Genomic DNA, 15,000 nt, shown 5'->3' on the forward strand with positions numbered 1-15,000 from the left:
TGATGCACCCTCAACTAGCGTCCCATCAATCACAAAAATTTACAACACCTAGTTTTAACTTCCCCTTGCGTTGCGTTACGTCAATAGTCAATCCGGTCTTAACACACCTATTTTGAACTAAGTTCTAGATGGAGAATTGATGCTCCACTTCCCCCCTAACATGACCACCCCTTCCAAATTGAAGATTTGGATACGTGCCTGCCAGGAAGTTTCAGCTTCAGTGGAAAAGGCAATGCAATATTGTGCCAGTACCCCCTTTTAATCACCTGCAACTTATCTATGTAACAGTTCCTGGGGCATTGCTAATATTTCCTTCTGACAATCTACATGAACATAGTGTGTTTTGATTTAGTTAAATTTCTCCCTCAATATTTCCAGGATTTTCCACATTAATACTCTTAGCCTCAGTAGTAGCTCCAGTAGAAAAAGTAGCTGGATAATAATAGTGGTAGCAGTATTAGCAGTAGCTTGCAGATATTAACTTTTTGATCGATTGATTTCCCCCTAAGCATTCCCTAAATGTTTCAACTTAACATCCAAAGCCAATTCTGAAACACGCCCTTTTGACAAGCTGCATGCACATAGTGCGTATGATTTAGTTTAACTTTCCCTTTAATTTTCTCTAAAATTCTTAATGTTATACCCTTAGCCTTAGTAATAACTGTATCATAGAGGTAGTAGAAGTAGCATTAGCAGTAGTAGTAGTAGTAGTAGCAGTAGTAATACTAGTGGCAGTAGCATTAGTAGTAGTAATAGCAGCAGTAGTGGTAGTAGCAGTAGTAGCAGTATTATTAGTAGCAGTAGTAGTAGTAGCAGTTATAGTAGCAGTAGTCGTAGTAGTATTAGGAGGAGGAGGGGGAAAAGAAGCAGTATTACTATTATTGTTTATTAGCAGTAGCAGTAACAGTAGTTGTAGTTGTATTAGTAGCAGGTGTAGCATGAATATATTGCCTCTTGGTCTGTTGAACATACCCCTTATAATGTCCTAGCATTCTTAGGTGGATACAGCAAGCTGTTCCTAAGACATTGCAGATATATATTTTTTGACATTTTGTTTAAACATAGTATGTTTTTATTTAGTTCAACTTCCCCCCTCAGAATTTACTTAAGTTATCACCTCCACATGTTCAACCTTAGTAGTAGTCGCTAAAGAGGCAGAACTTGTAGCAGTAGAAGTATTAGTGGTAGCATTAGGAGTAGAAGTGGCAGTAGTAGTAATAGTAAATGTGTGCAAATTTTTCATTTTTGGTAAATTGGTTATCCCCTTCGTTCTTTCCAAAAAGTTCAAACTTAATGCCTTCAGTCATTCCTGAGTTACGTCCTTTTGACAACTTCTATGAACATGATTTATTTTGATTTAGCTCAACACATCCCTCAATATTATCTGAAAGCTTCGCCTGAATGTCCTTGGTCTTTTTTAACACTGAAGGTCAAACACACACCCTTTCCCAATAACAAATACTATATGTAAACGATGGGTGAATCACATAATTTACAGCCCTTGCCTCCAGGGTTTGGGGAGGGGGTCGACCTCCTCAGAGACACAGTTTTGGAATTTACCAACTATGTTGAAAAAAATGACAATCTCTAAATGTTGTTTGGATTTGTTTAGGAAATTAATGGGCGTGGGAGGGGAGCTGGTAGCAGAAGGTCCAGGAGGGGAAGAGTAGCCCCCTCAAAAACAAAATAATTTATGTTATTTGTAAGTTTCAATGTCTCTCTGTAATTTCAATAAAATAAAAATGTGATTTTATGATTGTGTGACTGTCATCAATATTGCTTTTCTTCTGGGGGTCTTTACCTCTTGTTCATAGGAGCTGATAAATTTGTTCAGGTTTATAACTATACATGAGTAACCTTAAATTAAATGAATTTTGCAAATTTGGATTAACCGTTAGAAGCCCTTTCTCCTGCAGTATTTATTGCTTGGCAATTTCTTTAACTCTCCGGTTATTTCCAACAGGGGTTAATCTTTAATCATACTTCCTTGCCACGGACTATTGGCTAGCTAAGAACTGTTTTAAAAAATCTGTTTTTGGCAGAATATTTTGTTCGGAAATTTGCCAGTTGTCTCTAATAATTCAACTTTTGTAGGGAAACTTGAAAAAAAAAGAAAACAAATTTTCTGCAATTGGGGTTTGAATGTAAATATTATTAATTGATAAAATTGTCATTAAATGTTACAAGAAGTGTCGTATCAATGATTAATGTTATTATTTTAGTGCTGGTGCACGCGTATAACGAATAAAAAAGATTTCATTGGTTTTAGTACACAACATAAAAAGTTCGTATTTTCCGAATAAGATTTTCTGAATCATTTAAAATGTAAATGATAAAATCTAAAAGTAACCCATTTAACAAGGCTTTTTGAGAGAAAATTTTGAAACAAACAGACGGAAATATGTTTGCAAATTGTATATTTTACTAAATTAGCAATAGAAACAAAACAAAATATCATGTTAATTTTGTGCAGCAGTGGTGAAAAGGTTCCCCACACCCAGTCTAGAGTAATTAATTAAATACTAGACTAGGGACCAAAAACAAAAAAAAATCCATGCTAAAAATTAGCATATATTAGAGGAACGTCTCCAAGAAGTGCAATAACTTAGAACTACTACTTAGTTTCTTTAGAGCTTCTAAGTGCCATTTAGACCTGCTATACTTATGAGTCTTTACAGAATATAGTCTAAATAAGACATCGTTAATTACATTACGTCTATTGTGCTAAACAGATGTTGAATGGATTAGTATTTATTTACCTAAGCAAGTTCTGTTGTCAGTATGTAACTTGAAACCATCCCTGCAACTACACGTGTAGCTTCCGGGTGAATTGATACAAATTTGGCTACATCCTCCGTTGAAGCTGGAACATTCATCGATGTCTGAAATGAAAGAAATAGAAGTAGATTTGATATTGTATCAATGTGTTGTTTTAAGACTAGAAAACAATCATTTATCTTATCTTACAGCTAGCGATGAGTAGAGTTTTACATCTCAGAAAAGTTAAGTCACTTAATTATATGAAAGAAATTTAAGACAAGTAAACATAATGACTGAGATAAACAAGGTCCATATACGGAGGACAAAGCCTACAGAAAGCTTTCAAATTAGGCTTTAAAATCAAAATTCCTCTTCTATGAGATGCCAATATGGAATGGAGTTATTTTTATGACATTATTAAGAATTGTGATTTCTTGACGTAATACTATGATGTTATCATACAGGAAGTACCCGCAGATCTCTAAAGAAAGGGAGGAAAAGGAGAAAAAAAAACAAAGACAAAGAAGAAAAATAGAAATGGAATGAAATAAAAGATATGAAGCAAAAAAAGAAAAGAAAACAAGAAGTAAAGAAAGGAGAGTAAATAGAAACAACAAAGGAAAAGACAGAGAAAAATTTATTTGGAGTGGAAAGATATTTTAATACGTGATTCTATCAAATCCGGGATGCAGCGGTAGCAACTTGTAAGAGAAGATCATGCCCCTTAGTAGAAAAAAACAAAATAGCCCCAAACTCCTAAAACTAGAGTCAGATAAAAAAAAAGTACACCATTAGAACCGTCTTAACCAATACCCCTACATAGGAAACTATCTGTCCCTTGACTTGAACAACAAGGAAAATCTATTGGCTTAAAAATCAAGAATAGTCGCTGCAACCACGATATTCTGCATCGACGGCATCTTTTCTTTTTTCTTTTCCCCCTCTGGAACATCGTAGAGAGCTATTTAAAAGCCCATTTTAAAGAAAATTGCTACTTCAAATGCCTTTTGTAATTAAAAACAAAAGAATTTTTAAAATAGCATCAATTTTTTACAAAAACTAGATTTTTCAATATTAATTGAAGTTTTGTTTAGAATTTAAATTGTCGAATGTATAAAAATTATCCACGGCTGGAATTGAACCTGCGACCTTCGAATTATAAACCAGTTTATATTGGTTGGTTAATTTACAGAGGATTATTGTTTGGATATTTATTTCATTGCGCAACTATTGAAATTGTGTACAATGCTATATAGTGCTGTGAACAATTTGCTTTTGATAATTGGATAATTAAAATCGTGTACGCAACTATTTAAGTTGTGTAACGTGCTGTGAACAATTTGCTTTGAATAATTGGATATTTTGGATAATTAAAATTGTGTACGCAACTTCTGAATATACATCTTGTGAGTACTGCTACCTGATTTGCTATTGCTTTTACTGACAACTATTGTGGCCCCGCCCACGAATTTTGATGAAATTTGATCATTTCACTGGAGGAGGCCAGGTGAAAGACTTGTCTTGAATCCCGTGTTGAATTTCATTTCACGGGCTAGAAATGCAGGTTGTTCAGCTGATAATATTGTAAAGATTGCTTGCGATTTTTTCAAAGGAGATATGTTAATTGAAGCAAAGAAGATTTTGTGGGCTGACGCCTCTATTACTAGGGTAACTGAGCGCCCCAAAGTGACTGATAATGTAAGTGATATGGTTCGAGCCTTTGATCTATGTGATGAGAAAAAGATCAGCCTACCTCAGTATCTGATTTTCGAGCCAGATCAGGTCCCATGTGTGCCAGGGGAGACAACAGCTACGTTAACTCGAAAGGTTAATGAACTCTACATGGAATTTAAAAGCTTCGTTGAGCACCATAAAGCAAGGTCAGTCGTGCAAACTATTCCTGATATGAAACCTCCCCCACCCGCAAAACCGTCCTATTCAGTTATTGTGAAAAATCCACCAAAAAACTTGAATAATCCTGACGCTCGAAAAAATTTCCTGGATAAAGCTTGTGGGGGTGTCAGTTCAAGCATAGTTGTTTTGAGGCCTAGGAGGGATGCATGGCAAGTAGTTCTGTCGGACAAGGGTGCCGCCAATACTTTGGCAGATGCATTAAGCAAAGCAGACCAATCCATTAATGCTAAAGTGAAGAGTCCTGCCTTTTTCGGTATAGTACGCCGAGTGCCTGACGGAACATCTAAAAGTGACCTATGCGATCTCGCTAATAACTGTATAGAAGTTGTTCAGTTAGGAAGTACGAGGTCTTTTCGATTAACGTTTGAGTCACGTGACCACCTAAACTATGCCACTGAGAATCCCCTTGTTATTGGTTAAGAGCGTCTACCTATAACTGAGTACAAGTTTTTGCCTACCCAGTGCTACAAATGCCAGTGCTACGGCCATACTGCAAATAACTGTAAAGCTTCCCCGAGATGCTCTAAATGCGCTGGTGACCACCAGAACTCCAAAGAAAACCCGTGTCAACTTGTCATGAAATGTGCTCTCTGTGGCTCCTCCGACCACCCCTGTTATTCGTATAAATGTCCAGAAGCACAGAAACTACTGCTTAAGAAATGAACAGTCAAACAAACACAAGTACAAGTACTTTACAAGATTTTACGTTTCTTAGTAATTTATCACTGTGCAATAATGTTGTTTTTAATTATTACGATGACCAAAATAATCTGTCCACCAACACCTTAGCTAGCCCCGATAGCCCTTTAAACCAAATTAACTGTAAATATCTCGACACTTTTGATTTTGTGAAAAATGTGAAACCTAAGCTAATGGAAGAGACCAAACTTAATGTAATTTGCTTTAATATCAGAAGCATACGGGATAAGTGGGCTAATTTTAAAGATTTAATTTTAACAAATGGTTACTGCCCTTTCGACGTAATTGGAATAACGGAGACGTGGCTTTCAGAAATTGATGATACTAATGAATTTTCCCTCGCTGGCTTTCAAGCTATTCATATTGAAAGAAAATTAACCAAGTCCTCTGGTGGCATTTCTCTTTACATCCGATCAAGTCTAAAATTCACCAGACTATTAGATTGTGAATTCTTGTTCTCGCAACCTATAAATAATAGATGCATTTATTCAATAATCGTCGACATAAGTGTAGACGAGAATTCTTTTATTTTTTCGTTATTTTATAAACCACCCTCATTCCCGACACCTTTCTTTTGTAATCAGTTTGATGATTTTTCTAGTTTTATTAATTTACCACAAAAGAAGGCAATAGTTTTTGGGGACTTCAATTGTAATTTATTAAATGTTAGCAATAACAATGATAGTGATACCTTCTTTGAAACATTTACCTCAAGTGGTCTTCTTCCCACAATCCTTTTTCCTACTAGAGTTGATCCCATGAGGTCTACCGCTACTTTAATTGATAACATTTTTGTATCCACTTCCCTGGGGAACCACCTGTCCTCCAAAATAATATTTTCTGACCTGTCAGATCACTTTCCAATCTATCTTTCCTTACCCTCCCTATCAGCTACTCAACCCCGTAGAACTAATACCCCTACGTCTAATAGAATATATAATACTGTGAATATGAACCGGTTCACGGATTGTTTGAAATCCTTCGACTGGTCCAAGACTTTGGATTGTCAGGATGTTAATTCAGCCACAAGTAGTTTTACACAGGGATTGAGTGATCTTATTAGTTCAACCTTTCCAGTTCGTAAATCAAACCGAAAAACTACCCATATACGCCCCTGGATGTCAAATAGCCTGATAATCTCTTCATACCGAAAAAATGACCTATATAAGTTAGCTTGCAAAACCAATAGCGTTATTGACCTGACTAATTATAAAAAATACAAAAACGTATATACCAAACTCATCCGGGAAGCAAAGAAAAATTATTATTATTCAAAAATCTCTCACTGCAAAGGGAACTTGCAAAAAATTTGGTCTACAATAAATAAAATCCTTTCAAAAAAAAGGAATTCAAGATCTGTTCCTATTAACCTTAGGGACATCAGTGGCAGATTAATTGACCCAATTTTAGTACCGGATGCTTTTAATAATTATTTCACTAATATTCCAAATGCTAACTTCTGTTCCTTCTCACAGTCGGTACACCCTAGCAAGAATCCCAGATCCATGTTTTTCTCTCCAACTGATCGCAAAGAGGTGCTTCAAGTTATCGAATCTCTCTCTAATAGTAGTACACCTGACTTCTTTGGCATAAGTAATAAGCTTCTTAGGACCGTATCTTTCTATATTTGTGAACCCATTGTGCACATAACAAACCTGTCTATGACCAATGGAGTCTTCCCAGAAATATTTAAATCAGCAATTGTTATCCCGATTCACAAAAAAGGCGATCCGTCTGAGATAAGCAATTATCGTCCAATCTCACTTCTCCCAGTTATATCTAAGGTGCTCGAGAGAATTATATTCCGACGTCTTTCTCCCTTTGTATTTGGGAATCATTCATCAGATTCGTTGATTTCTCCTCATCAATATGGCTTCCGTGCCAAATTTTCAACTGCTCATGCACTAATAGACGCCACACAGTTTATACGTTCCCAACTTGACCTTAAAAATACTGTATTGGGCTTATTTCTGGATTTTTCAAAGGCCTTTGACATGGTTGATCACAGTGTTTTATTAAGTAAACTCAATAACCTAGGGATTCGCGGAGTTCCTTTCTCATGGTTCGGCTCTTATCTCTCTGGTAGAATACAGAGTGTGAGACTGGGCGGGGTGACTTCACAGCCCCTACCTGTCCGGAGGGGCGTCCCACAGGGCTCTGTTCTTGGTCCAATACTTTTTCTCCTTTATATTATTGATTTGATTACGGACCTGGGCCCATCAGTGCACCCAGTACTTTTTGCTGACGATAGCAACTTTTTCATCACCGGTCCTAATTTACCATCCGTCGTCACCTCTACTCAAACCCTTCTGAATAGAGTACAGGAGTGGTGTCTCGTTAACTGCATGACCATTAACAGCAAGAAAAGTCAGGTGGTATTATTTCAAACCCCTTACAAAAAAAATGAAGTTCAGCCGGCACTTGGCCTAAAATATTCTACCAATCTCCTCCCGCAGGTCGAAGTTGTCAAGTTTCTTGGTGTCCACATAGACTCCTGCCTATCATTTGCAACACATGTGTCCTATATCAGAGCCATAATTTTGCGACAGGTTAGTATAATTAATCGTGTGAATTATTTTCTTCCTCCCGATATCCTTGTCACCCTTTATTATTCTTTTATTTACCCATATATCTCATACTGCGGATCTGTATGGGGCAATACTTATCCTTCAGTTACCAATAAATTAAAATCTGCTCAAAACCGTGCTGTCAAAGCAGTTTTTCGGTTGCCACGACTATATCCCACCAAGGACTTGTACTCCGATTTTGGTATTATCCCTTTTGAACAAATCATCAAAAAATTAAATCTATCCCTTGCATACTCCGCTTACCATAAAAATCTTCCTCCCCACTTATTATCTTATTTTAATAGTAATAATTCTGAAGGCCACTGTCTCCGTTCATCCAACCGTTCCTTCATTGTCCCCAGGTGTATCTCTAGTTCCGCCCAGCGATCCCCAATTTATAAATCTATAATTCAGTGGAATTTAATACCCTCCAGTGTCGAGCTATCCACAAGTTTTCGGACGCTATATAACATGTACTAAAATCTTGATATTATATTTCTCTATATGTTTGTTCAATTTGCTTTAATTACCCTTGTTTTCTCTTTTCTTTTTTTTCTCTCTCTTTTTCATTTACAATTTTTTGTTGTTTTGGTCCTTAACAAGTTCGCTTCTAGGATCTTTATTATTATTGTTGTTATGTGTTTTCTTTTCTTTTTGAATAATTGAATAATTATTGGACTGAGTTAGCTGCCTGATTCTTTAAGGTTCATCTCTTACTGTTCCAAAGAAGAAAAAGCCGGATTATTTTTCCTGTTTGTAGTCAGGGTTGACTTAAAGGGTTGGTCTATAGTTCTTTATAAATCTTGTTTACGTAATCTAATCATTTTGAAAACAAGGATATATAAAGGATTGATATATCACAGTAAAAAGTGATCTCTGACCCATGGTAACTGAAATGTAAAAATTAGATTCAATTTTTGGCAAAAACCAAATCATCATAAAAAAGGAGAAGTACGGAAACAGATCCGGGTTGAAACATTAGCTAGCAACCTAGAAAGAGACGATCACGTCCCATATTATCCGTTATTATCGTTCACTGAATTCCGTATTGCCATTTTTCGAATTCTGTGCTATAATTTTCAACAACGATTCTATCTGCTAGGAAATTTCGCTAACAATTTTAGTTATCAAGCTTTTGCTAACTCAAAAACACAATTATCAGCAAAATCTCTTGCTGACAAATCCTTTAACAGTAATTTAATTTGTTAGAGAAACTACCATACAGGAGGTATCCGTAGATCCTTGTAGAAACTGCACAAGAAAGGAATGAAAGAGAAAAGGAAGATGCGAAAAAAGGAAAGGAAATAAACGATTCTACTTCTAAGAATGAAAAAGAAAAGAAGGAAAGCAATGAAGAAAAAGAGAGGGAAAAAAGAAATGAAAGATGATGCAATCCATTCTGCCACCCAAGTGAAGTGAGGCTAATCACAAAGTCCAAAACCCTGAGCTACAACCTAAGCAAAGTGAGAGCTGTTAAAAAATGACTCCAGGCTAAATCGCTAAAAAATTTCCTCCTCTTAAATGGTCTTAAACTTTTCATTTTATTACGCCTTTCTGGTTTGGTCGGGGATTAATTGCGGGTATTACGAGTTTCTAGCTTAAATAATTTAGCAACAATTTCAAACAAAAGATTAACTGGCAAAGACACATTTGATCCTATTCCAACTGGGGTCAAAATTATACCTTCTTTATTTCCCCTAAACTATCATCGACTCCCGAATTCAGCTTATGAGCAGTACTAAAATTTAACAAGTAAGGTAAGAACATCAGGCTAGGGTAACTGTGGCAACACGAGGCTTTTACGATGAAGTTGGTACAAAAATTATTAACAAATGAACTAAAGTCATTTTTATGCAATCCTAATAAGGGGGCTAATACCAGATTTGCCTCTCAATCAATCGGACTATCTGTCTTGGCTTTTTCTACAATTAGCTATGGCTTGGTGCCCCCAACTATTCGATTTTAATTCCTCTAAGTATGCTTCTCTTATTGGACCAATACTTGTTTGTTATCTTTTAGCAAGGCACGCCCGCCTAGATTCTCAGGCAGGTTGACCAGGAATTTAAAACTGACATACGACCAATGGATTGTGGTGAATGAGAGGTAAACAAGGGACGCCTACCCATGGTATTAGGCAGGTTGAACCAAGAATGAGCAGACAATAGATTATTTGGGGGAGAAAAATGTATTATTTCTAGGGCACCCTGGCTCTTTACGCACGATTAACATCGTTTTTATAATTGGTTTAGTGCCTAGAACTAAGTTCCATTTTTTCATTACTTCCTCGTAAGGGTAATGTAAAAAGCAATTTTTAGCACTTGCCCTCGCAGTTTCTTCCGTTTGACTTTAGTTTGAACCCATGTTCGCATCTGCATGTATAGGTACCATGTAGATTGCAACATCTGTGTTCACATCCACCATTACTGACACTACACTCATTGATGTCTAAAAAAAGAAAAGGTAACTGTAAATATTATTCGGGAATGGGGCTTTTAATCTTTCCTTTCTCTTTTGTTTTTAGCTTTACCGTTTTTTTACCAAAAAACCTTGCCAATGACGTCATTTTGAGGGTCAACGACACCGGTTTTGGTTCCAGAAAGCCTTATGGATCCTATGAGCCAGGTAGGAAAAACCCTAAGGGCATTGTACAAGACACTATTCCAGTGGGGAAACCCTGCATGTGTAAGGAGTCATACCAAACCCTTGTGGCATTCTCCAAGACGCTACGTCACTGTTTATTTGGTCTATTGTTTATTTAGGTAAATTGAAACCACCCTGTCAATGACGTAGGTTTGAAGGTCAAAAACGCTTGTTTTGATTCAAGAAACTTTTTTAATCCGACGACAATGCGGTTAGAGTGTCAACGTCTTTTGTTTTAGTAGGGCTTACTCAAGACTTGCTTTGATTCTAATAAGCCTCATGGATACAAATACCTGATATTTTCCGTTGTTTGGCTTACGCAAGAGCTTGTTGATTTGCTTTCCAGGCAGTGGAGCGGGTAGTTCTTTGTTTTTCCAGGGTATAAAACGTGAATACAAGCGAGAAGAATTAACAGTACAGTCTTCAGGATGAGTAGAAAATCAGAGAATTATGAAAATGTAGTTTTGTTTAAAATAGTCCAAAAGTCAAAATACTATAACTCCAGGGCTGTCAAAACCCCCCAGAGGCCCCGGGGCAAGGACTGTAAGTTATGTAAGTTTCCAATTATTAAAATTTAAGGTTTTACTTTGGGAAAAGAGGGCATGTTTCATATTGGATCCCCAGAAAGGCAAACGGTGTTAAGATGAATCTTAAAGGAAATCTTGAGAGGAATGGCAAAAATAATCAAAACACAGTAAGTGCTTGCTGGTTGACGAAAGGGAATATCGGCCGTATATAAAGAATATTGAGGCTGAGGTCATTGATTTCAAGCTTCGAAGGTATATTGATGGGATGTTGAAAAGTGGTTTGAGGGCAAACTCCCTTCCCCATTGCCTTTTTGCGTGCTCCCTCTCCTCAAAATTTATTAAAGTTTTGACATTGTCACTAGTCAAAAGGTTTAACAGCAATGTCTTCATGGATTCCATGCCCCCCAAGGAGGGGGGGATCGCAAATTATGCAATCTAACTTTTGTTTACATACAAGGCTGCTCATTAGGAAAAGAAAAATGTTTATTCTGGGTGTATTCGAAAAGGCTAGGTGTATGCAGGTGAAACATATGAGAATGTTAAGAGGTGTGCTAAACTAAATCAAAAGGCACTGTATGCATCCAGTTTATCAAAAAGGAAGATCTGCGGTATTTCGTAGAACGGCTGAGAGTATGAAATTGAAACATTCTGTAAATGTTTGAAGGATGTTAAAAAGTTTTTAAAGGGTGGCAAGCGCCCTCACATGCCCTTTTCAGTTGCCCTGCTTCCAAAAATATTTCATTAAAATGGTGAAACATCTATCATGTTTAAAATAACCTAAAGGTTAAATAACTAAGCCTATGGGGATGATATAAGCCCCAACTGCTTTTGAGTGGGATGCTGAACGCAATTAAAATACTCTATGCGCATTCTGGTTGTCAAAAGAGCATATAAGTAATATCTACTGAACAGCTTAAGGTATTAAGTAGAAAGTTTCAGGGTATGTCCAAGTATATGTTGAAGAGTGGTCCGCAGACAACCAGTCCTCTCCCTTTTCCCTGTTTAGATACCTTCTCCCCTCAAAACGTATCAAAATTTGTAATAAGTATTTTTGCTCAAAACATCTAAAAGGCATAGTTAAGGGATGCAATGCCTCCCACGCGTCTCCGTCAAGAATTGTAAATTTTGCATTTCGTCCTTTTTTATATGCAGGTTTTATTTTTGGTGTATTTGGAAAGGCTAAGGGTTCTAAAGTGGAACTTCGGGATTTTATTCTAAATACAATTAGCATATATATCCAGTTTATCAAAAAATTATATCTGAAATATCTCAAGATCTGCTAAGGGTATTAAATTAAGATTTCAAGACATGCTCAGACGGATGTTCAAAAGTGGCTGGAGGGCAACTTGTCACCCTCCCATGACCTTTTTAGCTGTCTTTTCCCCAAAGAGATCTGAACAAAGTTTGGAATAGTCATCTTGTTCAAAATAGTGGAAAGTTAATTGACTATGCCTCTAAGAATGATGACTCCCTCCACTGAAATTCGGAAATTTCAGGGCATGTTAGGGAGGATGTTGCAAAGTGTTTGGAGAAGAAATAGTCTTCCTCCCATACATTTTAAGCTGTCTTTTCTCCAAAGACATCTAATCAAAATTTTGGAATTGTCATCTTATATAAAATAGTCAAAAATCTAAGAAACTATTCCTCCGGAAATGACAATTCCTTTAGCCCTTGGGAGCAAGTTTTGTAAGTTATATAAGTTATCGGCTGTTTATATATAAGGTTGTCTATTGCGAAGCTAGGGCACGTTTGTTCCCGAGTCTCAAAAAGGCTAAGGACATAATCATAAAACATTTAGTGAATATTTGAGGGAGATGTCAAACAAAATCAATACAGACTATATGCGCGAGTTTTATTAAAAAGGGTACAACAACAATATATGAGGAACGACTATGGTGGTAAGTTGAAACTTGAAAGGTATATTGAGAGTGATGTTGAAAAGGTATTGAGGGGGGACCAGTCCCTCACCTTTTTTCCCTTTTAGAACCTCGCCTTAAAAGTGATGGAAGTTTTTAAAATTTGTTTTATTCAAAATAGTCACAAGATCTAGCAACTACGCCTTTAGGGATGCCATGCCCCCACAACCCCCGGAGCAAGGAATGTATAGATAATATAACGTGTCCGTTTTTCCACATTTAGGTTTTATCATTAGAAAGGGGAGAGAGGGGCCGGATCCTTGGTTCGTCGAAAAAGACTAAGGTTATTAAGCTGAAATTTTGCGGCATATCAAAGACATGTTGATCATAGGCGCTATTGCGCTATTGCGCGGCCTAAGTAAAGAGCGATGTGCACACTATGTATTAATTGTTTATTTATTGTTTTTTTTTTGTATTAGACCAAGGAACTTCATATCGAAGGAGTTGTCCTAGAAACTTCGAAAAGGGCTCATTAAGATTGAAAACTGAAAGGGGTAATGCCCTTCTTAATATTCAAAAGTGATTGGAGGGCAACTAAGCCCCCCTCCACGCCCAGTATTTCCCAAAACACAACAACAAAAAAATTTTGAGACAGCCATTTTGTTCGGCGTAATTGAAAGGTCTGTAAATTATGTCTTTGACAACTCCCATACCTTCTCAAGACCAGAACGTAATTTGCACTTAAATGAAAAAAATGGCTGTGGATTTTCAGTTTAGTATACATATGCTGAAATTTATTCCTTAAAGTTCAAATTTTTTTTTATTTATTTCAGTTTAAAAAGTTAAAACATTTTAAACGTAGTTTAGAGTCAACTTTTAAGAGTCAAATTAAATGAAGAGGCGTCAGCCCTCCAGCCAAACATATACGATCAAAATTTATAAAAGATATATTTTGTTTTCTATCGTTGAAGGTCCAGTATTGGGGATGGCAATCTCCTCACAGTACTGAGGACAAGGGCTGAAAGAGTAGAGTAGGGACAATACTACAGACGGAACGTCCATAATAGGGCACTAAAGCCTGCCTATACTAAACTAGAGTATTGTCCTATTTAAATGACCAGGTGCCCAGAAAGGTGACCAAACGCTTTTGTATAAATGACCTACATATTCATGTCAGGACATGATAAGCAAATATTCAATCTTTACGGAATAAAAGCAATGTCCAGTTATTATAATACTCAATATTCCAGTCAAGACAATTGTATGAATAAATATTTTGGGTTTTGAAAATATTGTTCGGTATTGATGTTTGCATAAAGATGAAATTAATAAAGTCATATATATTTCAAGCAATGATACTACAGCCCTTGGTCATCCATGACCCAGCCTCCAGGGACCCCGATGTCCCTTCCCCTAATATTTTGCCCCCCTTTTTGGACTTCAAATTTTTGTAGATTTCGAGTTTTTGGAATTGTAATTTTTGGACTTAGATTTTTGTCGGACTTGGATTTTCTGAATAAATTCTCTGTGAAGACAAAACATAATGAAGTATTTTGTGGAATGGATTCAAAGCATTAATTTGTATTTTTATGATGTTATTCTACATGTCGTTATTTCAATAAAAATATTTTATGCCTTACTTTCTAATGCTTCCATTATTTTAGGGTACGCTAGCAGGTCGAACGTTTATAATATCTATTAAAAAGTTGGAGATGTAAGAAAAAAATTCAGAGTCACATATACTACTAGCGGGCTCAGAGGGGGTATATCAGAATCTGAAATAGGCTAACAGGGCTTTTACCAAGTTGCAAACACACAGTAAGACGCACAAGCACGCAAAGACAGGCACAGAAGCATGCGAACACCCGCTCAGACTCACAGGCAGTGTGAAAGGGACAAGAAAACGCCCGCTCAGACACAGAGACATAGTAATAGAGACCAGCAATCAGCCGCTCAGACACATTGGCATAGTGACTCAGACATACTAACACACAAAAACAGACACAGAAACATGTAAACATCCGCTCAAATACACAG

The 15,000-nt window shown here is 36.7% G+C and overlaps 1 protein-coding gene across 6 annotated transcripts in view; it reads right to left on the bottom strand.

Annotated features, from left to right (window-relative positions):
* LOC136040303 (multiple epidermal growth factor-like domains protein 6) overlaps positions 1 to 15,000 on the bottom strand; it is an 88,757-nt gene that overhangs the window by 62,602 nt on the left and 11,155 nt on the right. For 4 of the 6 annotated variants that reach the window (XM_065724566.1, XM_065724555.1, XM_065724561.1 and 1 more), the window contains exons 2-3: positions 10,263 to 10,385; positions 2,760 to 2,882 (exon numbers count right to left, since the gene is read on the bottom strand). In XM_065724566.1, coding sequence (XP_065580638.1) covers positions 2,760 to 2,882; positions 10,263 to 10,385 — 246 coding nt within the window. The remainder of the gene's footprint in view (positions 1 to 2,759; positions 2,883 to 10,262; positions 10,386 to 15,000) is intronic. The other 2 variants (XM_065724575.1, XM_065724570.1) reach the window with 1 other exon arrangement.

Source organism: Artemia franciscana, chromosome 2 (assembly GCF_032884065.1).
Source record: "Artemia franciscana chromosome 2, ASM3288406v1, whole genome shotgun sequence".
In the NCBI taxonomy this organism is placed as follows: domain Eukaryota; kingdom Metazoa; phylum Arthropoda; class Branchiopoda; order Anostraca; family Artemiidae; genus Artemia; species Artemia franciscana.